The 26,588-nt window shown below is 33.2% G+C and overlaps 2 protein-coding genes across 2 annotated transcripts in view; both read right to left on the bottom strand.

Moving 5' to 3' along the window:
- The window catches only part of CFAP47 (cilia and flagella associated protein 47), a 781,966-nt gene extending 766,002 nt beyond the window's left edge, over positions 1 to 15,964 (bottom strand). Inside the window, exons 1-4 of the mRNA XM_074302067.1 lie at positions 15,771 to 15,964; positions 5,067 to 5,219; positions 4,662 to 4,842; positions 4,447 to 4,543 (exon numbers count right to left, since the gene is read on the bottom strand). Of these exons, the coding sequence (XP_074158168.1) occupies positions 4,447 to 4,543; positions 4,662 to 4,842; positions 5,067 to 5,219; positions 15,771 to 15,964 (625 nt within the window). The remainder of the gene's footprint in view (positions 1 to 4,446; positions 4,544 to 4,661; positions 4,843 to 5,066; positions 5,220 to 15,770) is intronic.
- LOC141561364 (cilia and flagella-associated protein 47-like) overlaps positions 5,160 to 26,588 on the bottom strand; it is a 63,255-nt gene continuing 41,826 nt past the window's right edge. The window contains exons 6-11 of the mRNA XM_074300853.1: positions 25,210 to 25,370; positions 22,191 to 22,318; positions 20,569 to 20,798; positions 16,709 to 16,899; positions 15,771 to 15,985; positions 5,160 to 5,219 (exon numbers count right to left, since the gene is read on the bottom strand). Coding sequence (XP_074156954.1) covers positions 15,964 to 15,985; positions 16,709 to 16,899; positions 20,569 to 20,798; positions 22,191 to 22,318; positions 25,210 to 25,370 — 732 coding nt within the window. The 3' untranslated portion in view covers positions 5,160 to 5,219; positions 15,771 to 15,963. The remainder of the gene's footprint in view (positions 5,220 to 15,770; positions 15,986 to 16,708; positions 16,900 to 20,568; positions 20,799 to 22,190; positions 22,319 to 25,209; positions 25,371 to 26,588) is intronic.

Raw genomic sequence — 26,588 nt, 5'->3', positions numbered from 1 at the left:
TAAAAAATCCTACCAAAAGCTTTCTATGTTATATACATGATCTTGTACTTAGCCCAGGTAAAGTCAAATCACATAAATTATTATTATGTAAAAAGGTTATATATAATGACCAAGTTATATTTATGCTAGGAATACATATTTAGTTCAATGTTAAATAATTGATTCAATATATGGAATATAACATATTTTGAAAGTGGCTAATGTGGGAATTTATTTTACTTAATTGTATATTTGTTATAAAAAATGTTTGGATGTAGAAAAAGAGAAAAGAGGAGAGGCTGGAGATTAAAAGCTTTTTTTAAAATTCTCTTTGCTGATAAGTGTTAGTGAAAGCATTCATTTCTTTCCAAAACTTACTTGCCCTTTGCAAAAGACTAGGGAGAGAAAGAGTAAAGAAAAGATAGGTATTCATGAAATACTAAGATTTTTTTATAATTTTAAAGGTCAGCAGAGAGATTTGGCTGAATGAGAAGATGTACAAATCAGCAGTATAATGATGATAACTAAATCTAAGAGTACTTATAAGATCATCAAGTGAAATAGTACACAGAAAAGAGCATTCAGTCAGTAAACATTTATTATTTTATTTAAAAAGCTAATCTCTTTGTTTTTGTTTTTGTTTTATTAAAATGAGTGATATTTTACACAATTTTTATTATGTCCTTGCATAATCTATGTTGATTTCTAAGACTGGGTTCATTTCCATAGATTCAATCATCTCTATGTCCATCATTCTTGGAATAATTTACCCAATCCTAAACTCTTTGCTGACCTCTAATTTCATATTCCTAACTACCTTTTTGGACATTTTGAAGTGGATGTTCCACAGATTTTAAATAGCATGTCCCAAATACCTCTTTATCTTTTCCTCTAAACTCTAAATCTATGATCCTCTAACCCTGTGATTTCATTTGAAGTCTGATTGATTACAAATTATTTCCAAGTTTTTCATAATACAGATATCTAGTTAGAATTGATTAACATGAAATTCCTACATTCATTATGTCCACAATATCATAGTCATTCTTTTTTGGAGCCTGGATTTCTAATCTTATTTAAGCTGGAAGGGCATTACACATTTACAGGTTCAACTCTGCTGATGATCTACACACAAGATTCAATATGCTCCCTTTTTGACTCATCAGTTTACTTTTCCTTAAGAATTCTAATTCTCCTCCCAATCTTAAACCCTAGCATGAGTTACAAGGATGTGTACTCTAGGCATGTAAAGACATATCCTGGCGGAATGGGTTGATGAGAACAATTTCTTACAATGGCCATGAAGACAGATAAAGTTTTTGTAGAGTGCTTAGAGCTTGGGCAGACATTGAAGATATCAAGGTCATCCACTGCATCTTGAATCATCACCAGTTGTTTTGATCTGTCCTGACACTGGACAGGGATGGATTTGGAAGAGAGAGAATAACAACTTCATGCAACTTCACCTCACTTAAATCCAATTTATGTACAAATCAAAAGACATTGCTATACCATTTGATCATTTCAACCTATCTTAAAAGTCTTTGGCGACAGGCAAATAACAAAGCAGCAGGTGCAAATACACTAGCAACTATAGTAGTCACAACACTGCATGCGGGCAGCCCAGGCTATAGGGTTATCTGCTCACTGGAAATAGCAGTGGGATTTGGTAGCTCCCTGATTGTTTCAGCAGCCTTTTAAGGATTGCACTGCTCACCTCCATGTATGAGGAAGGTGCCTAAAAATTGTCTGTTTACCCAACCCTGGCCTGATTACTATAGGTGACAGAGATTTCAAGACACTAAAAAAAAATGTATAAAAGCTTCTGAAAAGCTGATTCCTCTAATCATTGAAGGTAGATGAAATATGCACACACTTACAGATAACACAAAATCTAGTAGATCTGAAAGAAAAAAGCTTTTGTTGCAAGAGAACTCAACAGATATCACATCCAAATAGCAGCCCTGAGTGGAAAAAAAAAAAAAAAGGCTGGCAAATGAAGTAGAAGTTGGAAATGGTTTTCTGAAGTGGTCACAGTGAAAAGGAGTACCATGAAGCTCTTGTAGATTTTGCGATCAAAACTAATCTAGTAAACAAGGTCATATGCCTTACAAAAGATGTAAATGACAGACTCACGACAATATGATTGCCACTTGCAAGAAAACATCATACTACCCTTATCAGGTGCCTTTGCTCTCATCATAGAAGAACCCTGATGACATCAAAGAAAAAATTTATGAAGACCTGGAGACCCTTAACATCAATATGCCAAAAGAAGATAAACTTATAATTCTGGGTGACTTTAATGCTAGGAATAGGTCCAGACTACCAGACATAGCAGGAACTCCTTGGGAGGAATGGAATTGGAAACAGTAACAGTAATAGACATTTACTATTGAGTACATCTCATGACTTTATCACCAATACTATATTTATCTAAATGCAAACACTGACATTAAATGCACTATATGATTGTCAGAAGAGACAGACAGTAAGAGTGACCAAAGCAATATATGGTGCAGGGTGCTGAACTGATCATAGATTTATCCTCTTCAAGCTGAATATTCACATTCAACAAAAGTAGAGGTCCCAATGCAAAAAGACTACTAGAAGAATTAATGTCAACATATTAGAGTACTTCTCTGAGAAAAAAAAAAAACTATTTGTTGCTAACTTGGAGGGTGAGTTGAGCCCACACAGTTGGCAATAATGGAGCAGAAAAGGAGTGGGCAGCTTTCAGAGATTTGGTATACAGTATTGCATTTGCTCATCTGGATCAGAACATTCACAAACTGTTAGGATTACAAGGTGATAACTCAGGTTGTCTAAATAATTCTCTAGCTCAGAGTTTACACCTTTAAACTTCTGAAAAGGAGTTTACACATTGAAAGGAGTTTACACCTTTAAAAGTTCTGACTACTCTATGGTTAAATCATGAGAGTATACAGCACAACTGTTTTCTTTGGAGGGGTCCGTCAAGGATTGTTGGTCCTTTAAGAGGAACCTTAGAAACTTTTTCTTCAAAAATCTACTGCCAATTATGTAGTAGCCGGGTTATCTTTAATGGAGACCCATGTGCAAAATTTGGAGCTGAGGTCAATAAAATTTGCCATTCTTGGAATGGTCTCAACAGCATACATTAATTTGTGCATTAGTATAGAATGGGTATATTTTTTCAGGACTTATCCCAGATAATTGTACTACTCTCTTAATGGCCTTTAATAAAATGCTAGCCACAAGCACTGGGTAAGGTGTAAGGCTTTGTTCTGATTGTGCTGGGAGATTCACCCACTCAATCACACTGTCTCCTTGATGAAGGACTGCTGGGGGTGCCTCTTTTGTAGCAAAAACTGTTATTTCCAAGGGTTTTTGAGTGACTCTTTCAACCACATTGGATAAAGCCAGTTCAACTTCTCTCAAAGCCTCTTGTGTTTCTTTTGTAAGCTGGCGTGGTGAATTTAATGCACTGTCTCCCCTTAAAATGTCATATAGAGGTTGCAATTGATTGGTAGTTAAGCCTAACACTGGACGCATCCATTGGATATCTCCTATTAATTTTTTGAAATCATTCTCTGTTCTTAAAGAAAGCTTTTATACTGTGAGTGTCTTAGGATGTACTTTATATCCTAAATATTGAAAAGGAGCATGTCTTTGAATTTTTCTGTAGCTATATGCAGTTTGTAGTTCTTTAGTGTTTCCATGGTCTTTTGTAGACATGCTTCTAACATTTGTTCCTCAGGTGCACATTCCAAAATATCATCCATATAATGTAACAATATTACTTTTGGAAAGGCTTTTCTTACTGGAGCAAGAGCAGCAGCAACATACATTTGGCACATAATAGGGCTGTTTTTCATTCCCTGTGGCAAAACTGTCCATTCATATCTTTTATAAGGCTCAGCTAAGTTAATGCTGGGCACTGAAAAAGCAAATCTTTTCATATCCTCCTTATCTAGAGGGATAAAATAGAAACAATCCTTAATGTCTATAACCCAAAGAGGCCATTCTCTTGGCAACTGAGTAGGAGATAGAAGTCCAGGCTGAAGAGTTTTGGCGCCCACAAAGTGGGGCAAAGACTTTTGCTTATCCTGACAAGGATTGATTCTGAGCCTTCAGAGGAACTAGCCTGGACCTTTACATTTTGGCACCTGAACAGGGACCAACAGGATCCTGATTCCAGTGGAAAAGTCTCTCTGACCCAGAAATAAGCATGAGTAACAAGGAAATTTTATTAAAGAGCTAAAGTAGAATTTCCATGAAATGGGGCAAATGTTTAGAAAACAGCCTTCTGTTTCTGTTCAAGGAAAATGTTTAGAGAGCATTATCAAGGTTATGAAAAGCCAAGGATTGATTATAATTTTGGAGGAGATTACTGAACTTTTAAAACCTTAAATACTACATGTCTAAATGATATGGGTATCACAATATTGTCTATCAGAAGCATTACGGTATTTTGTCAAATCTTACCAATTACTATTTGATGAAGTTGTTTTGGTGACAAGACTAAGTTGCAATCTTCTTTTGCTTGTGGCGTAGATGGAGTGTGACAAACTACACTGACAGCCTATGAGAAATGACAAATGGTTTCTTACATCAAAATTAGTTTTTTTTTTTTAATATTAGCTTTCAGGGATTTAAGTATACTTACAAATTCATACTAAATTTACATTCCTTAAACTTACAATGGATTCTGCTTCTTTTGCTGCCAAATTTTGAGTAGTTAGCAGAGAATTTTCCTTTAAAGGCAATTTTACAGGTTGGTTCATCTCTTCAAATAACTCTGTAATTGAGAGGCGAGGGGACTTCAGTTTTCCTCCTGGTTTTATGCCAATATCTATCTTATTATCTGAGAGTTTAAATGCCCTATTAAAAATAAATGCCAAAAATATTAGAAAATGTAATTTCAAATATATTTATTTTGAAATCATTACTAATTTAAAAAATAAAATTGTATACTAAAGAAGTAATAGAATTATTCTGTTGTATTAAATATTTTAAATATGAATTGAAATTAATGAGGAAGAAGAAATAAGAAATAAGAATTTCTGAATCTTTAAGTGTAATAGTTTTTTCTTTTATTATTTTACCTTTGTGACTGCCTCTGCATTCTACGATTTGCCAATTTTAGGGTGAAGTTATAATAATAGTCTTTATTTTCTTGTATTTGTATTTCTTCCTCTTCAGTATATGCATATTCAGGATCCACATAATTGTATCTTGGAACTTTTGTGAAAATGGTCCTAAAAATATAAAAATGGCATCAATTAATTTTGTCTCAGATGATATCATGAAACCTGAAACTAGTTCTAAAATATATCAATGTTTATTGGGGAAAATGATGAGATATTGCTATATTATATCGTCCCTGCACAAAACCATGATAAAGCAATCAAATTACTTGGATTTAGACCTGCTGATAGGAATTTAAAGGGAATTTAATTAAATCTTAATTTCTTCACAAAAGTTTAAAACAATGCCAAACAAAAGATGAACTCAATTAGACATTTATGAAAGATGTGTATTCTTTAATTTCTCAGATATTTATGAAGTTCTTAACAATGAAAAACGTATAAAAGCTCTGCACTTTCCATCTACAGCTCTGTTATGTATGAAATCTACAGATCAAGGGAGTCACAATCTAGGTAAACCCTGGAATTCTCCTCTTCTTTTTCATTTTATATACTGTGTATTTTATGTATTTTCTTCCCTGATTAGACTGTAAGTTTCTTGTGGGCAGGGAAAATAGATGAGGATCATGTTATATATGTGGACCTTATCTGAATATATGATGTGACATGATAGTCTAAACCTAATTTCTTTAAGATTAGTTTCTAGTTTTCCTAGATTTTGACAAAATATTGAGCCCTTTAAAAAGTAACTAAGGTCTCTAGGTTTATTAGACAGTAGAAAAATAAGTTAACATGGTCTGTTTACTATGTAAACTAATCTGTTCTATTGGTTGACCTATTTTTTTAGCCAGCATCAAATCAGATAATTACAGCTTTGTTGTACAGTTTGAAATGTTACTATGAAACTTGTTTCCTTCTCATTTTTTTTTATTATTTACCTTGAAAATCTTGATCTTTTGTCACCTCATATGAATTTCATTATTATCTTTTTCCAGCACTAAGATTACTATTTTGATAGTTATATTGTATTAGTATTTGTTTAGTTTCTACGTATGTCTTGGTAACGAGATCTAATATATTATGCACATTCTGTAAGTATTTCAAATATTTCTTTTAATCTATGCCTACCATATCTTGTTATTAATAAACATAAATACAAATGTTTAGATATATTTTTATATCTTGTAAGTCACATGAGATAATTATTTTTACTAATTTTAATTAACTTACTGATATAAGGGAAGGTTATTTCCTACATATAATATGAGGTGTTATTCTGTGAATTAAAGGAAAATAAGATAAATATCTCTAGCCTTCTTTTTCTCTACTGTTCTCTAAAGGAGATTTTAACTCTTGCTAAGATAGTAAAGATTCTAATTCAGCAAGCTAGGAAGAAGGACATAATGGAGATTGGTGCTTCCTCTTATGTTGATTAATATAATATAATATAATAATTTTATTTCTATCTTGACAATGCTTATTATTAGATTTCCTTTCTTGTCCTTTTATAAAGCTTGCATTTCTAGCATTATGTAAAAGACACATTTACCTTAACCCTAATTTTATTAGACATAAATCTAGTTTCTCTTCTTTATTTAAAATTCTAGTTCTTGGCTTTAAGTAGTTTCTACTTACATTATATCTTTTTTAAAAAGGTCCATTTAATCCATTTAATTCTATATTTTTATGGTGTTTAATTTTGTCAAAATTTTTTTCTCCATCTATTGATTATACATATTTTGTTCTTATTATTAATATGGTATGTTAGGTAATAATTTATCTAATAGCTTAAAACTACACACACAAAAATTTAAATAAATTATATTGTCTTTTTTATTTAAAAAAATAGAATAAGAAAAGAACAGAAAACAGTTTTAAAAAAGACAAAATAAAAACAAAAGAGAACATCGTCATGTTTTTAACAGACCATCAGGAAGGATTCAAAAATTTTAACAACAAATTATTAATTTAGGAAAGTATATATATATATATATATGTTAGTAGAAGAAATTATATTCATGAGTGTTCATCATTTCTTTACTTCCTTGTTCTTTTTTTTACTTTTTTTCCCCACCTTTCATCTCTACCACACATCCCCAAGCAGATTTAAAGTTAAGAAAGGATATATTTATGTATATATGTGAAGATACACACACACACACACACACATACCACCCCTCCTACCTACACACATACATATCTTTCTTATCCCTGTTGACTTTTTGCTTTAATTCTGCTCCAAAACTTTTCTTGTTATCACTTAACCTCCCCTTACCCATGGTTCACTCCCTTGTCTTCTTCCCTCATCCTCAGCTTCCCCATTTGCCCATCTATCCCTTCCCCCTTACTTATTTACACATTTTGGAGGGTGATATATTTATATATTTCTCACCTAGTGTTGCCTGTTCAACCCATTCCCAATGTGAATAGGTTTTCAGAACTATGAGCCCTCCTTCCACCTCTATTGCCTCTGTGTCTATTCTTCCTCTGCACCTCATTTATATAACATAATTACTATTTTTACCTTAACTCTGCCCCAATCTTTCTTTTGGGCCATCCTATTGTTGATGGCTCATATGGTTTATATTTCCCATGTGAAAAAAATAAACAATTTGTTCATGTTGAGTTCCTTGAAATTGATCTTTGATATTGCCTCTTATATGTTGAATTTTCTAGTAAGTTCAGGTTTGATGGATAGAAAATCCTGAAAATCTGCAAGTTCAATGAATGTCCATTTTTTCTCATTCAATATTATAATTTGCTGGTTATGATATTTTTGGCCATAGGCCTAGTTCTTTTAATTGTCAGTAAATATGATTTCAGGATCTGTAGTCTTTTATTGTGGCTGCTGATAAGTCCTATACAATTCTAATATTGCTCCAATATATTTGATTTTTTTCTTTAATTTTTGAAAAATTTTCTCTTTGATCTAGGAGTTTCAAAATTTGGCAATAATATTCCTATGTGTTTTTCATAGAGGGTCTTGTTGAAGTGGCGATTGGTAGATTTTTTTCTATTGCTACTTTTCCCTCATGTTCTATCACTCCAAAACAATTTTCTTAGATTATTTATTGCATTATTGTGTCAAGGTTCTTCTTATGATCACAGCTTTCAGTCAGGACAATTATTATTATATTTTCTCTTTTTTGATCTGTTCTTCTGATCTGTTGTTTTTCTTATAAGATGTTTCACATTCCATTCTATTTTTTCATTCTTTATAATCTGTTTTGTTATTTCTTGGTCTCATATTTGATATTTTTTTCCTTTTATAGTTGGTTAACTTTTTTTTTAATAATCTTGTTTTTCTTGGATTTTTTTAGTTTTTCCTTAATGCCTTTTATTTGATTTTTAAATTTTTTTTTGAGTAGTTCTATAAATTGTTGCTAGTCAGGGAGCCATTTCAAGTTACTCTTTGAGATAGAAACTTTTTTTTAGTTCAGCATCCTCCTATGAAGATGAAGATGAACCCTAGTCTTCCCTATTCCCATAGTAAATTTCTATCTGTTGGGTGCTTTCTTCTTTGCCTGTTCAGTTTATTTTAAATGAGAAGTTATTAGTGTAAGCATTTTTTAAAAATAATAAATAAATATTAGTTTAAGCACCTCCAATCATGGGATGGAGGGATAGTGCCTCAAACTTCACTTCAGCTATCCTCTCTGACCTGGAACCTCAATCCAAGAGCTCCCACCCCTACAAGTGGCTTGCAATCAGCAGCATCCCTGCCCTACTGCTTCTGCACCCACTCAATGGGCTAGTTCCTTCTCAGCCAGGACCTCGGCTCAGCAGCACAGCTGGGCCTGTTCTTAATCAGCGAAGGTTCAAACAATATTCCAGGACTCATACCCCAACTTCACACCCTGTCTGTCCCAGAGGTGAAAGTTTCTGTGGTTCCTGATGAGGCTCCAAACACACCCAGCTCCCCACTTGGAGCTTCAGTGGAGCTAGCCTGGGGGTGTTTGCACTTCACAAGGATTAATCCCAGGCTGTGGATCATTTTTTTTTTAGATCTTCTTGGGCTATACCTAGAGAATCCCTGTTCTGCCCCAAGTCTTTTTTCATTTTTCACTAGTTTATGTTCCCCTTGAGGCACAAACCTTTTCTGTTTGTGGCAGAAATCTGGACTTACTCCAGTACCAACCTATTCTTCTATCTTCTCAGAAACGTCCCCTGCAGAAAAAACTTTTGGAAAATCCTACCCATCTTATAGGGTTTAGTGTTAAGCAAGTGTTTCATAAATTTATAAATATGCTCTATGATATGAGTTATTATTGGCACTTTGTAAGAAGAGGCGGTTCTCATTTTATATAAGTACACTATTCTACAGACTACACCTTAAAGTAAGTACACTATTCTACAGACTTCACCTTAAAGCAGTTTTTTTATATAATGTGAATTCACCCCATCCACTCAAACTTTATTTAGCCTATATAACAAAGGCATGAACAAAATAAAACTTTTATATATCATAAAATGCAAATATATTAAATATTGCACCATGATAATAAACAGAATAATGAAATGAAAGGCAATGTTGATGATAAAGTAAACATAGTATATACAATAAATTTAATAAGTATATATAATGTGTTGTCCTTCCACACTCACTGCACCTTGTCTTTATAATACTGGTGGATGCCCATACAACATTATTTTTATCAAGAAATGTTTGGAGAGTGTCTCTCTTTTATTCCTTGTTATCTGATAGTAAGAAGTAATATTATCCTCAACTAGTCTTTGAACTCTTAAAATCTTGAAGTATTTGGACCCATCTTTTTTCAGTATAAAAAAAAAAATTTTCTCTCAAATATCGAAATGCTTCTGCCAACTATTAATATGTTATGAATCTTTTTGGTTCAGTGTCAGGTTCCAAAACTTCCCTTTCTTCTACAATCAACAACTCAAACTAAGCCTCATTTGACAGTTTGTCTTTATGATACTCAATCAACTTCTCCACATGATTCTTGTCCACTTCTAGCTCCAATTCTTGTGCTAATTTTGCTGTCTTGTTACTGCTTTTTCAATGGTTTCATTTTTCCCAAATCCACAATCAGGAAAAATCCTAGGCAAACCCTTGAAGTACCCAGGTGAAAGAAAACACGAGAGAGAGCAGCCAAAATAATGAAGTTTTAAGAGCATTTATTACTGGCCAGGATTGATCTCCCAACACCAAGATGGGAGTGGTCAATAATGAGTGCTCTCAGAGTCACATATTTATAGAAAGAAGAGAGAGAAATCAAAAATGTTTCTTGAAACATTTGTCATAATAAAAAGAATTTATATTCTCGACAGGAGGCAAAAGTTATCACTCTAAGGGTGTCATTCCCAGATGGCAATAAGACAGTATTTCTTTATGTTTATTAAGTTCTCAAGGCCTTAGGTTTTTTAGGACAGCACATCTGGGGGTGTAAAAAACACCATCTGCATTAGGGCATGAAGAATTAGTAATAAACTTCTAACTACAAAGATTCAAGATTATGTTTTTCATGTCCCATTTGGGATGCTTTTCCATTTCACCCTCAAAACTCTCTTCATACATGTTTTTTAATACCTTCCCTTGACTTAGCAATATTATGGAAAGCATGGTCAACATTATAGGACTTCCAGAAATGTCTCCATTTCAAGTTTTTATCTACATCCAAAGCTGCAGTTTCCTGGGCAAATTCAGTGGGTGAAAAATACCCCTTGAAATTCTCAGTCATTCTCTAATTCACAGGTTATGATGATTGTTATCCTTGGTTCTTAAGGATGATCAGAATGACATCATTATGTTAGAGTGTACTTGACTGGCTAATCAGACAACACAAATTCAGAGTTCTCTGCCAAGAGTCAGACACAAATAGCCTTTATGAACATTTGAGGGGGCTTCTCTAATTTTGCTTATCTCACATACGAACTGATTCAGTTCTGTTTTGCTCATACAACAGAACACATTCTTTGATGAGAGCACAACATGCTTGGCAGTCCTGTGCCAGTGTCTCCCATGTCTCAACTCTAAAGTTTTTAAGAGAGTCCTTAAAAGTTTCTTTGTACTGCTTTTTCTGACAATTTTTGAATTCTTGCTTTGTGTGAGTTCTACATAAAATATTTTTTTTGGCAAGCATACATTTGGCAGTTGAACAATGTGGCCAGCCCAATGGAGTTGTACTCTCTGCAGTAGAGTTGGAATACTTAGCACTTTAGTTAAAAATAGGACCTCAGTGTTGGTATCTTATCCTGCCAGGTGGTCTTCAGAATCTTCCTAAAACAATTCAATGGAAGCAATTCAGTTTCCTGGTGTGGCACTGGCATACTGTCCAAGTTTCACAGGCTTACAACAATGAGCACAACAACTCTGTAGGCTGTCACTTTAGTAGCCAGTTGAATACCTCTCCCCTCCCATGCTTTCCTATGGAACCTCCCAAACACTGAGCTAGCTTTGCCAATCTCTTTACCAATGTGCACATCCCTGGAATGTATACTGCCCAAGTAAAATAAATTATCCACAGCATTCAAAACTTTACCATTTCCTGAAAATGGTAGTTCTACATATGGATGGTATTGAACTGGTTGAGGGAGGACTTGTTTTCTTGGTGTTGATAGAGATCCATACTTTGTTGCATCTCAGTTTTGGAGGCTACATTGAGTGCACAATCCTATACTATGAAACAATAATGCTGCAAGCATCATTTTGGCTTGTAGCCTTTTCAAGTTGAAGAATTTACCATCAGAATAGTAGCTGACTTTGATTCCTCATTTTGTCCTCATTGAGGGAGTTTGACAACATTACTGAAAATATCTTGCTAAAAAGCATAGGAGCAAGAATACAGCCTTGTTTCACTCCATTGGTGACTGGGAAAGCTCGAGAGCATTGTCCAGAATCCAGGCAAGAATGTCATCATGAAAATGACATATACTGATTAACTTCTCTGCAACCAAATTTTGCCATAATTTTCCATAAGCCCTCACAACTGACAATATCAAAAGCCTGGGTCAGATCTACAAACATTGTATATAGACTGCTGTCTGCCCCTGGCATCTTTCCTGGAGTTGTCAGGCAGTAAACATCATATCAACTGTTCCTCAGTCCCTTCTGCAGCCACACTAGCTCTCAAGTAGATGATCTTTTTGTAGGGTAGGGTCAGCCTATTAAGGAAGACTATAGCAAGAATTTTGCAAACAATGATTACAAAAAACACACATACACACATATATCCACCATGATTGTCACAGGACAATCTATTCTCTTTATTTTTATAAAGATGGACAATGGAGGCATATTTGTATTCCTGGAAAAATTTAGTCAGCTTTTGTTTGGGCAATGGACCCCCCTCAACTTGTAAATCTTGTCTGGAATACAATCAGCACCTGGTTCTTTATCACACAAAAGTAGCCTAATGGCATTTAAACCTTTTCTTTAGTTGGAACATCAGATAAGGAGTGACTGATTTCAACTTGAGATAATAGCTTTCAACTTGGAGATCAATAGCTTTCAACTCTGAGATCAGTAATTTCAGCATTGATTGATGATGGTCTGTTGAGAACCTTATGGAAATGTTCAGCTCATCTCTCTAGGATCATGTACTTATCACTAATCAGTATGGTATTATCAGCACTAAGTAGCTAAGAAGTACCATAGTCTTTGGCCCATAAATAGTTTTCAGTGCAGCATAAAAAATGATTTTGATTGTTACTATCAACATAAAACTGAATTTTATCTGCCTTTTTACTAAGCCAAGAATCCTGCATCTCTCTAATTTCAAGTATGCTTTACTTTTGATAGAATTGAATGTTACCTTCTTAAAAATAGATGAACTATTCTGTTGGTAAACTCTATGGAGTTCTCCTTTTTCATTTAGCAGCTTCTGAATTTCTCCATCATTTTCATCAAACCAGCCTTGATGTTTATGAGTGTTCTAATTCAGATAAGCAAGTGCAATACCATATACCAAATATCTAAAAGCTGCCCACTCCTTTTCTGTTCCATTATTGCCAAATGTGTGTTGGCTCAACTAACCCTCCAAGTGGGCAAAAGTTTCCCCTCAGAGAAACACTTTAATGTGTTGACAATTCTTCTAGTAGTCTTTTTTCAATGGAACCTCTACTTTTGTTGAATGTGAATATTCAGCTTGGAAAGGATAAGTCTATGATCAGTCTAGCACTCTGTACCACACATTGTCTTGGTCACTCTCACATATTGTTTGCTCTTCTCCTTATAATCACATAGTCTATTAAATACCAATGTTTGCTGCAAAAGTGTAACCATGAAGCTTTATTGTGTTTAGGTCAATGGAATTCAGTGTTAGTTATGAGAGGATCATGAGATACACAAGTCTTCAACAATAAATGATCATTGCTGTTACTATTTCCAAATCCATTCCTTCCAAGGACTCCTTGCCATGTCTGATAGTCTGAGCTTCCTTTAGCATTAAAAGTCACCCAAAATTATGAGCTTGTCCTCTTTTGACACATTGATGATAAGGGTCTCCAAGACTTCATAAAACTTTTTTTTTTACCTCATCAGAATTTATGATGGTGGGAACACAGGCACTGATGAGAGTGGCATGGAATCTTCCTGCTAGTGACAATCCCATTGTCATGAGCTTGTCATTTACTCCTTTTGAAAGGCATGTGACCTTGTTCACTAGAATAGTTTTGATGGCAAAATCTATACCAGCTTCATGATACTCCCTTTCACTGTGGCCATTCCAGAAAAATGTGTATCCAACTCTTACTTCAGTAAGCTGACCTTTATCTGCCAGCCTTGTTTCACAAAGGATTGCTATTTGGATGCCATACCTGTTGAATTCTCTCACAAGAGGTGTTCTCCTTCAAGTCTCCAGGATTTTGTGTTGTCTATAAATTTATCAATGGTAAGCAGGATAAACTCTTCTGAAATTTTTATACATTTGTCTTGATCATAAGATAGGATCCTTTCCAGTCACAGTAATCAGGCCAGAGTTAGGTAAGCAGACAACTTGGAGGGCACCTTTTTAGTTCCTTCCTCATACATGGAGGCAAGCAATGATATCTTTAAGAGGTTGTTCAGACATCCAAGGGACTACTAAATCCCACTGTTGCTCAGAGTAAGAAAATAACCCTATGGTCTATACTACCCATATGTAGATTGTGATTATGGCTCCCAGTATATCTGCATCTGATTCTTTCTTACTCACCTATGGCCACAGGGCTTTGAGATAGGTAGCCATGGTAAAATGGAATGGTGATGTCTTTTGACACATGAATAAATTGGATTTAAGTGAGACAGAGTTGAATAAAATTGATAGCCTTGTTCTCTCTTCCAAAGCCACCACTGTCCAGTGGCAGGACAGAGTCAAGATAATGGTAATAAAGAGATCCAGTAGATGACTTTGTTATTTGCACTTCAAACCAAGCTCAAAGTGCTCCATAACACTTTGCTTCATCTGCCTTCATAGCCATGGGAACAAAATGTTTTTATCAGCCCGTTCTGCCATGGGAAGTCTTTACATACTTGGGGTAGACATCCCCCTTAACCATTATAGGTAACCCCTTAAGTTATAATCCCTTAAATAACCTTTACTTTGCATTAGTCAAACTGCCTGGGAGTGTGGCCACTGTGCATGCTACAGCTTCTGGGAGCCACAGGTGAGAGGTGAATTAGGTAGACACCAAAGGTGGAAGGCAGCTCTGTAAAGGTTCTGGCACCCTCACCCCAGAGATACTAGTTTTCCCTGAACACATCCTACATCTCTAGGTATTTTTAAGTAGGGGGAAGGTGGGCCATTTTTACATTTTTATTAAAATCATCCAGCTGGGAAGGCTAACTTTTGCTATTATCCAAAAGAAATAGAATTTTGAAAGGAATGTAATTATCATTAGAAAACTTCTTAGGAATGAAGCTGCAGCTGAGCCATTCCTTTAAAATGATAAGAGCTATCCATACCTTAAGGGTAATGAAATGATACTCAGGTAGAATAGCGTTCTCCTGCTGATTCCTTTCAATGCTCTGGGACTTTTTAAGTGGTGTACACAAAAAGGATTTAATTTACAACTCCCAGATGCATTCTTTTGAAGCAAAAGAATAAGTCTATTTTTCAAAGCTTTATGCCAGTAAGTTTTTTTTTCTTGGGTTCAAAATGGCATTCTTTGGTAAAATAGGACATTAAATATTTGCTCCAGCATTTAGGGACCTTCATCTATTAATTTTTGCAGGAATTCTGGGAAGTTTTTTTTTCCTGCTTCAATATCGACATTAGCAGCCTCTCCAGCTTCTTGCACATCTGAAATCTTGCACATTTTTTAAATTAGAAGTGCAATGTGGATTTGTTTCTTTAGAAAAGTCAAATCTGTGCAATGCAATTTTTTGTAAAGCAAGAATTGTCTATACAACAATGTCTAAATAGATATCTGTTTTCCTAAAATTCACATCCAAAAATATTTTAATTTTTTTTGGCTAAGGCAATTGGGGTTAAGTGACTTGCCCAGGATCACACAACTAGAAGAGGTTAAGTGTCTGAGACCAGATTTGAACTTAGGTCCCCCTGACTTCAGGGCTGATGCGCTATCCGCTGCGCCACCTAGCTATTCCTTAATTTTATTTTAAAATGAAAATTCTACTTTATGACTGTACTTAATTCAAATTGCATTAAAATGACTTTGAAATTTGTTATTTTTTTACATGTTTAAATGTCATCAACATAATACCTGAATTCCTCACGAGGATGTCCAGACCTGATGCTAGCACATCGGTCATTAGGAAAGGCAATCAGTGCATCTTTCTTCAAGTGCTCACTTACTCCATGATCATGGATGGATGTTAAGTTTGATTTCAGCATTGCTACTGGTGCAAAGTTTTTTGTACTCTCCTTTTTCATCCCCAACATACTGTCCAGTGACATTAGTAATCAAAGGTGTTAGACCTTAAAAGGACATTTAAAAAATGTAAGATCAATAGTCTTCTAATTTAAATGTGCTATTGTAGTTTCCCACTGATGTTTAATAAGTTATTAAAATCAAATTTAGGATAAATCCTTCAAATATTTTAGAAAGCACTCATGATTTAACTTCATGATTAAAAGACCTTCCTTTCATAGATCCTAAAATGGGTTCTCAGACTCCACTTGTCAAGAAATTTAAAGAAAAAAAATACTTTTATAGTTTTATAAAAGCTCAGTAATATACTATTATAATTGAATCTTCCCTTGCTCCTCTGAACTATTGCTTATGATTGCTTCTCATTCACAAAGGCTTACTCAGTCTCAGCCCTAATTATAGAAAATGTTAACTATATTTTCTGTCACAAAGGATAAAGGAAGCCTCTTAGACTCTTAACCCGAAGACTTAAGCCACATAATAAAAACCTTTGACCCCTTCCCCAATTCTCCTAACTCCTAACTACTTCACATTTCCCAGCAACTGGAAGTAACAATAGTTAAAAAAAAAAAAAAACCAATATTGAAAGGAGCTTTATCTGCACCAAAATTTCCCCCCCCCAAAAAAAAGAAAATCTCTTATGTATGTCTATTTATTTGAATCTGTTTTATAATTTTATTTGCAAATGCAAAAAAAGAATTTGATTTATACATGTTAAAAATTTATTAAATTACTGCTAAAATATTTCATACGCTTTCTCAGTAGCATACCCTGGAATGATTTTCATTTCAATTCTCTTAGTTGTAGGTTTGCAGATACTAGTAAAATTTAACTCTATTTGGTAAAAAGGTTTCACTTTCACTGATAGTAAATCATCTTCTGCCACAAAACCAAGTATATCCATTAATTGCTTTACTTTAAATATGCCTAGTTGATGTGGCACAAATGAAAAGAGCACATTCTGAAAGAAAAGATAGTGAAACATATATTTAATAATAAAAGGACAACAAAAAAGAGGTTTTTCCTGTGAAATGTAAAGAAAGATTGCTTCACTGTGGCAATGATAAATTTTCTTACACAAAATATACATACTCTTGATTCCTTGCCTTTAAGACACTTGTAAAAACTCTATAGATGATCTTCAAGAAGTAATAGACCCACTATAATTAATCAAACATTTTCCATCTACAATGTATATGGCATTCTGATGTACCTTGGGTTTACAAATCCAAAATTAAAAAAAAAAAAATAATAATAATTTCTATCCTCAAAAGGTTTCCATTGTATGTCAGGGTGCAACATATAAATAGAAAGGTAAAGCTACAATAATTGGAAGAAAAAGTATAGACAAATTAGGAAGAGTAGGAAAGTCTTCGTGTAGGACATAGGACTTCAGCACAGTGTTGAAGCAAGAATGAGGTGAGGAAAGTGTGCATTCCAGACATGAGGAATAGTATTTATGGAAGCATAGAGATAGATGATGGAATGATAAGTTCAGTAAGTAGGCTAACTTGTCAGAAATGAACAATATATGAAGGGAAAAAGTCTGGAAGGACAGCCTAATTATGATAGGATTTCAATGCTAGAGTGAAGCATTAACAGCTTAAAAGGATAGAAGTGAAACAGATAGGGAAAGTGATTATAGACATGTGATCATTAAGACTTGGGAACTGAGTTAAAAAAAAAAAAAAGAATCACAGATGGTGGAACTGTCTAAGATTGCAAATCTCTGAATTGTCAACAAGAAGAGAAAAGGGCAGTGGAAAGATTTAACTTTTGTTTTGAATGTGGCAAATGTAGGTATTAATGTAGAGTTGGATGTGTGGATCAACAATCTCCTCAAAATTAATGTTTCCTCCAATGATGCTCTCATACATGATCAAGGTAGATAGAGGAATTATCAGCTCCCTACACCTGGAAACTGTTCCTCTTAATGCATCCTAGAATTGCAGTAGCATTCTATGTTACATTTTGACTAGCATTCCCCAACTAAAACATTTGCAGACACACTTTCATCTAATTATATCTTTTCCCACTTGGTGTTTGTGAAATCAGGTTTTTGAACCCAAGTATAAGACATTTGTTGCTATTGAATTACATTACTTAGGTTTGACTCAGTGGTCTAGCCAATCAAGACCTTTTTGCATCCTAACTCTTATCATCTAATAAATTAGTTATCCCTCCTAGTTTTCTGCCATACACACACACACACACACACACACACACACACACACACACACACACACGCATATATATATGTATATATAGACATGCCATTTGTGCCTAAATATTACATCATCAATACAAATATTTACCAGCATTGTGTCTCTTAAGGTATTTCACTAAAAACATTCTCTCAAATTGACATTAAAGCATCAGTTTGACTATTCTTTGAATCATCATTCAACTAATTTCAAGTACATCTAACTGTGCTAACTTCTAAATGAAACCTTTCCCACAAAAACAGCATGAAGATTGTATCAAATGCTTTGAAAAAAAAAAGGTAGGTAAAGTACACTTACACTATTCACCAACTTATTATCTCTGCCATAAAAGAAAATAAGATTTGTATATCATTTTTCTTTTTAAAATTATTCTCTTTCTCACTACCCTTTCCCTATTAAAATAAATAAGTTAATGAATGATTACAGCAATACATAGTACTTAATCCAGCAAAACAAATTCTCATATTAACTATATCCAAAAAGTACTTTCATTTTATCACCTGTCAGGAGGTTTCTGCTTTATTCCATCTTCATTCTTTTATATTTATAGTTCATCATGTTATTAACAGAGGTTGAAGGGCTTTCAGAGTTGTTTTTCTCTTTAATGCTGTCATGATTTTATAAATTGTTCATTTCATTCTGCATCAGCTCAAATAAATCTCTTCAACTTTCTATGAAATTGTCCACTTCATCATTTCTTAATAACATGTTGCATTCAAGGCAGCTAGTTGGTGCAATGCATAGAGCACCAGCCCTAAAGTCAGGAGGATCTAAGTTCAAATCTGGCCTCAGACACTTAATACTTCCTGGATGTGTGACCCTGGACAAATCACAACCCCAAATGCCTCAGCAAAATAATTTCTTTAATTCCCCATTTTTAATTATCATAAGGAGAGCTATTTTTGTACATATAGAATCTTTTAAAATATATTTTATTATAGCTTTTTATATACAAAACATATGCATGGGTAATTTTTCAACATTAACCCTTGCAAAAACTTCTGTTTCAACTTTTCCCCTCCTTCCTTCTCTCCACCCCCTTCCCTAGATGGCAGGTAGTCCCATACATGTTAAATATGTCAAAGTATATGTTAAATACAATATAGGACATATAGACTATTTTCCTCTTTTGTTAAACTTCTTTGAAATAAGTTTAACAGTGGTATTACTAGGTTAAAGGATACATTTTTGATAACTTCTTGAACTTGGTTTCAAATTGCTTTCCAAAACAGCTGAATTAAATTCAGAGCTACACCAATAGTACATTAATATATGTGTTTTCCCACAGTCCCTCTAACATTTGTCATTTTCCTCTTTTGTTGTTACCAGTCAGACAGGTTTTGAGGTGAAACTTCAAAATTACTATAATTTGTGCCCTAATTATTAGCAATCTATAATTTTTTGTAAAATTACTAATATCATGACTTCTTCTTTAAAAACTTTCTGCTCATATCATTTGACTATCTAGTCTGGAAAGATTCTTTTCCCCATAAATTTGAATCAGTTCCTTATATTGTTGAAAATGAGGTTTTTATTAGAGAAAGTTGTTGCAAAGATTTTTCACCTGGTTTGTGTTATATAGATATGAACTATATTACTGCTTTACTTTTAAACCTGAAATGTAATTTCTTCATAACTCCTATAAGATGTTTACATGTGATCTTTTATTTGTAAATAACATAACGATTTGGGGCTTTAACTTGGTAAGAGTTCTTGGTCAAATTTAATTTTTAATGGACCATTTTACAATGCTTGTCAAGATTTGACAGTAACTAGGTTGTGTTTATCAAACACTGACTTACTTTGTTATTTTCTGTATATTGTGAATCTAACTGTCCTATTAATCAACCAATCCATTTTAATATAATTAATTAATAATATATTGTATTATTTACATTGTAAATAACTAAAGGCAATGGTATACTGGTAAAGATTTAACTGGCTCATGCCTTTCACTTCCCACAAATGTACCCTCTATAAACTTTTAAGTTTTACCTGAACTATTAATATTTTCTCCATTACTTTCTTAAATATAGAATAAATATAGAAAGTCAATGCCTGAATTGTTAACATTTACTGATGATTTCTAAGATGTAAATGCTAACACTGAAAATTTCAGTCCCAACTTTTCAAGCTGGGTTCCAACACACTCTTACTTGACGGTCATCTACTATACTATTCCTCTTTGTATTTCTTTTTGTGACTAGCAGAGTGCCTTGAGTACATTGCTATAAAAATTTCAGTGAATGATGAGTAACATGGAAAAAGTAGCTATATATCTAAGATCATGAGAGAGCAAAAATAATAAATGAAGGAGAACAATTACATTTTTAAATGATGAACAGAATATTTCTTACCTATATATGTTTTAAAGTCAATTTGAAAGGAAAGGTCAATTGTATTACCTGATTACCTTCTTCAGGTATTTTGCCTCTTTCTGGAGTAATTTTAAAATGAGCTACTTTGTGGAAGCTGAATTCTATAGGAAGTAACTTGGAATGATTTTGTATATTGCACAAAATCTCTGAACGTTGACCCATAAAACAAGGTTCAAATTTAAGAATTTTTCCTGGGTCAAAATTTAATAAGACAGGTAGTCCTGAGCCTGTGATTGCTAACTCCACTTTGTGATGACCTGTAAAAGACAATAAAACTTCTGAGCATTTAAAAGATCTTGTGAATTCAGATGACATTCAAAACCTTTACTAAATTAACAAAAGATTCTGTGAAGCACCAATACATCACTGGAATGGTTACACATATAATTTGGAAGTTTGTGTGGAGGGAAACACCTATGGCACCTAAAAGAGACTCCCCATTTCTTAACTAATGCCATTGGAGAAGACACAAAACTTCCAGGCCCGGTATGATTAGGTATTGTTCCCCTAAGTGAAACTCACTAAGAGATAAGACTAGTATTTCTGTCTTTCCTCCAGTGAGAGACCAGATTGACATGTAGACCTCTGACTTTCTTCTTACTACAATCATTTGTGACCCCAGAGCCAAACATACTCAAGAGGCCCTAGACAAAATGGAAAATAGCAATTTCTGTCTTCAAATCAGGATTCATTTTTGCTATTCTCATTGATTTTATCCTTCTAGAATCTATATTCTTCCTCCCTTATCCCCATCTCCTGGGCCCAATTGTATAGTACCTATCTTCTTCCTAGACTTTACTCTTCATCCAGACTGGCAGTATCTTCCAAACTTCTTTTGCTTGAATGTATTTCAATTTCAACTAGTTCTAATTGCTACTCATATTTTACTATCATAACAACATTGTAAGTGCAGGCTCCCATAATGTAATATATAGGATGAGTTTTCCCACTAAAGCCTTATGATAGATTCATGTCTCTTTTCTAACTGCTCTTATTTCTGTCTTGGCAACTCTTACCCTGTGTATATGTAGACTATCTCAACAATCAAATAATGTCAGAACAGACTGCCAATTCATAATAGAAAACTAGAACAGAAAAAGAAACTGTGCGACTTGCTGGAAAGAATTCCAGACTTCACACACACACACACACACACACACACACACACACACACACACACACTCACAATCAGACTTGAAGCTACTAAAAGATGAGTTTACAATTTGTGATTCCCAGAGCACATTGCTCTTCCTTTCTTTGTCTCAATTTCCTCATTTGAAAATAGGAATAACAATACCCAAAATACTTACCCAAACTGTTGTGCAGAAAGCTTTTTATGCACTTTAGAACACTATAGAAATGTAAGTTAATACTATTATTATTATGATCCAAGTTTCCTAATGCTAACCACTATTTTTGTGTAGTATATCATTAACGTGGTAATCTACCATGAAGAATTAAATTTCCCCCATCAAAGAATATAAAAAATAATCTAAAATTAATTTTTTCATACAAGATGTACTTTGTTTTGAGCAGTTCTGTAAATATTTTAGTATTGAACACTTAAAATTTTGTTGTATTATTCTATGTTTGCAAATTTTTATCTTTTCAACTATTACATATACCTGGTATTTGTCTTTTACACTTACTTTTAGTAACTTTTTTTTCTTTGGCTTTCAGAAAAGAATCTTTACTTTGTATTGCCTCAAATCTCAAAAATAGAGCATAGTCTTGTCTGTGGGACAAATCAGCATACTTCTTACCATTATCATACAGTCTATGAAAATTGATAGGATTATGTTTCAATTAGAGTACAGAGAAAATTTATATCAATTTTAAGCTATTCATCCCAAACTCCAACTTTAGTATTTCTTAGTTAAAACTCTGAGATAAGAGCATGAAACATCTAAGTCTATCAGATTTATGCATATGGAAATAATTTATGGATTATATAAAAGATAAGAGTGCAATGTTAGATGTAAATTTAGATAATACATTATATTAAAACTCTGTACAAATAGATTAGAAGAAAAGCAGAAAATAGGGAAAGGAGTTGTACACAATTTTTAAAGGCCTCATATCACAATGTATAGAGAAATTTGTCAAATTTATTAAAAAAATATGAGTCTATTTCCCAAATAATAAATGATCAAAGGACATGAACAAAGTTTTTGGAAAAAGAAATCAAAGCACTTTCTTTCTTTATTATAATTATATTATAAATTAGGATACATAATAGGTTTCTACATTACATAATGTAAAATTGATATAATAATCATATTTATGTTATAATTATATGATAAATTTATAATGTAACAAATCTATATCCATATGAAAAATATTCTAAATCATTGATTGGAGCAATGCAAAATAAAACATCTTTAAGATATCATGTCATACCTATCGGATTGGCTAAAATGATAGGAGAAAATGACAAATGTAGGACTACACTATGTTGGAAGACAAATGTTGGGGCACTTATTTAACATACTATATAGGTGGAACTGTGAATTAATCTAACTATTTTGGCAAGCAAAGTAGAATTAAACTTTAAGAGTTATAAAACCTTTGACCTGTTTATCAATGAACAGAGAAAAAGGAAAAGAAACAAAGATTCTAAAATATTTATAGTTCTCTTTGTAGTAGGAAAAAAAAATTAGAAACTGAGGGAATGCCCATCAATGGGGAATGGCTGAATAAGTTGTTGTATATGATTGTGATGGAATATTACTATGCTAAAAGAAATGACGGACAGGTCGATTTTAGAAAAACATGGAAATACTTCCATGAAATAATGAAGAATGAAACAAGCAGAACCAATAGAACTTTGTATATAGTAATACCAATATTGTTCAAAGTAACTGTGAATGGCTAAAGTATTCTGAAAAATGTAAATACTCAATCTACAAAGTACCTATAAAGGAAGATGCTATCTACCTCCAAAGAAAGAAATGATATTTGGATGCATTTATTGAATGCGTGGACACAAATATCTATGTCAAATAATGGCCTTCTCTAATATAGAATTGCGAGGGAGGGAAGGAAACAGCTTGGAATTCAAAATGTAATAAAAATGCTGGGACAAATTTTGAAAAGTTAAACAAAATTTAATAATCAAAAACATTTTAGCAACATCTTTTAGTAAGCTTATCCATGGAATAGTTATACTAACACAATACATTCTAGTTTCTTAAACTCAGCCAATATACTGTGATGAAAAGAACATAAAGAAGTCCATTCATTTGTGAGTATTTGTCCTGGTGATTCTATAAATGTGTAACAATTTAGAATATTATGTGATATTGTAAATGTATAGAAGTTTGTAATATTCTTTGAAGAAAGTTATGATTTTCATTACATTGAAAATAGAAGGTTGTTTGCTGAAAAACATCTGCTAAGGTTATTAAAAGGCATTTTGATCATATGACCAAGAAAACTTTTGATCAGAGGTTCTAGAAGTGTTCAAGGTAACAGAAAAAATTTTCAAGTCACTCTTCAAAAAAGTAAGGTAGGGACTTGTAATTAGACAACATAGCATTGTCTATGTTAGCATGCTTTCCTAAATGAACAAATTAAATTAATACAAAGAATTTTTTTAACTCTCCCTTACTGTAAATTCTGAAAGTCAGTGCATTTCTACCAGCATGTGAAAAGGCTCCAACCATATACTTCACTTGAAATAACCAAAATAAACATGTAATGTTCAAGACACTATAATAAGGCACAGGAATAAAAAGGCAAAAACAAAACTTCATGGTGATAGCAGTGATGGGAAATACAACACATATGGGGATGTATAACAAAGTAGGAAGTAAAGGTGGAAGACAGAGATCAAAGTGCTGTAGAAAAATGAGAGGAGGAAAAGAACATTAACTATTAAGGGATGAGGCAACACTTCATAAGATGAAAAAAAAAACACTTCTAACTTGGGCTTTGGAAGAAGATATAAATTTTAAAAGGCAAAGACAAGGAAAGAGCTCATTCCAGATACAAAGAATGGTTTGTACAAGTGCATAGTGGCAAGATAAGGAATGTCATCTGGAAAATAGTAAACCAGTAGATCAACTAGAACTTATGAAGTATTGGGCAATATCACTAGAAAGGTAAATTGGAGCCACATTGTGGAAAAAATTTTATATATCAAACTAAGGAATGTATATTTTATGTATAAGTCTACCTTTTGGGTAGCTTTTATCTGCAGAGTTCTCTGTCAAAGAGAATCCAATAGTTGGCTCTATAAAGGTAAGGTTGGGGATGAGGGAAACCTGTGTTAGTTTACTTTGCTTCTCATCATCTGACTCAGCTCAGAATCAAGAATGTGGGGCCAGATCCTCTTATCCATACCCAGCATTCCGAATGTACAATTTCATCCTATTAACTGGAATGTAACATAATTTTGGAGATTTCACTTAAAAACTAATAATATATTGAATCATTTTATGTGCACTAGAAAAATATAGATATAAATAGAATTTCACTTTCAATAAATATGACCTAAGAAATGTTAAATTTAAAATTTTAAGTACATAACAAATGTCAATAAAGACATTCTTTCTTTGCCTTTTTGTTATGAGAAAATATTAAAATTAATTTGATGAATGTATTACTAACAACTTTTCTAATACAATTAACAATATTTCTATTACAAGGGTATCTGTACATACTTACTCTGGACTAAAGCAAAATGTAATTACTGCCTTTTCATAAGGTAATAAAATTCCTTCATTGGGAATACAAGCAATAAAAGTGGTAACATCTATGTTTCTTATTTTACTTATGTAGAGTAAATCATGTAAAGTGCCATCTATTCTTTGTTCAAGATTCGTACCCTGAAATATAAAACCAAAATAAAAACAGTTAAAAAAAAATAAAAGTTTCCATGATATATCATAGAGTCACTACTATAGCTCTACAGTGTATAAGACAATTAATACATTGTTTCATTTCTTTAAATATTCATAAATTATAAATATTGGGGTCAAAAGTAGGCATATTGTAAAATTAAAAGAATAAATCTTCCTGCAAGAAAATAGATGAGAATAAAAATTACTAAAATCTGCAGTCAAGGAAAAACTAAAATTGTTTAACTTTTGTTCCTCAGTGTATGTGCATATACATATGCATGTACAGAAAATAAATAGATAAATCCACATACACATATACAAACACACACATATATATATATATACATATATATACATATTCTCAAATATATAAATGTGCATATATATACATACTCTCAAATTGTCTAGTGGGGGGGGGGTGAAGATTGAGTAGGAGATCCTAAATCAGGTGAGCTCCCTCCAGTTCACTTGATAAAATTACAGGATTAATTTACACTAATTTAATTACAGGACAGATAACACTAAGATTTCACGGTTTTAAAGGAAGCATTTATAGAAGCATTTATTCTTTATAATTAAGAAGTATTTATACTTCATTAATCCCTTAGGAAGCAGAGAGTTCTTTAAACAAATCTGATATAATTAAAAGGTGAATAGCCATTCATATCTGCTTTTAAAAACCAAGCCAGTTTCTAAGAGGAAAATTGGGTAAAAAGTGAATTTTGCTGAAGAGTGTAGCTGAGTTGTAGAAAGAAACAGGTCCACAGAACCCAAGAGTTACACACCATAAGAAACTCTATATACAGGGGGAACAAACTAAGGTTATCAAGGAAGAGAAAATATCCTTATTATGCATTGTTGTAGTGCTGGAGATATGAGCTACCTTGGCCACTTGTGGTCCCTTCATCTTTACCCTCTTATTAATTATGTGATAATGATCAAGGCTAGGTTTATAGAAGAGGAGCCTAAGGTATATTGAGAGGATGGTTTGTGGTTATGGTTCTTATTATACTTCTTCAGGAATAGCCTTTGCTTTGAAGGTAAATGGGGACTTATAAACAATAGCTTTAGGAGAACCGGTCCACAAGAATTGCTAAAAAGCTATGGTTTATGAAATAGAATTGTTCACTTGCTTGTTCATCTGTGTATGCACATAATTACATATTGTTTATGTATACACATACCTTAAAATTAGTCTTCAGT

Source organism: Sminthopsis crassicaudata, chromosome 3 (genome assembly GCF_048593235.1).
Source record: "Sminthopsis crassicaudata isolate SCR6 chromosome 3, ASM4859323v1, whole genome shotgun sequence".
NCBI lineage: Eukaryota > Metazoa > Chordata > Mammalia > Dasyuromorphia > Dasyuridae > Sminthopsis > Sminthopsis crassicaudata.
Note: the sequence above shows the minus strand (reverse complement) of the source record. Positions and strands in the feature narration are given on the sequence as shown.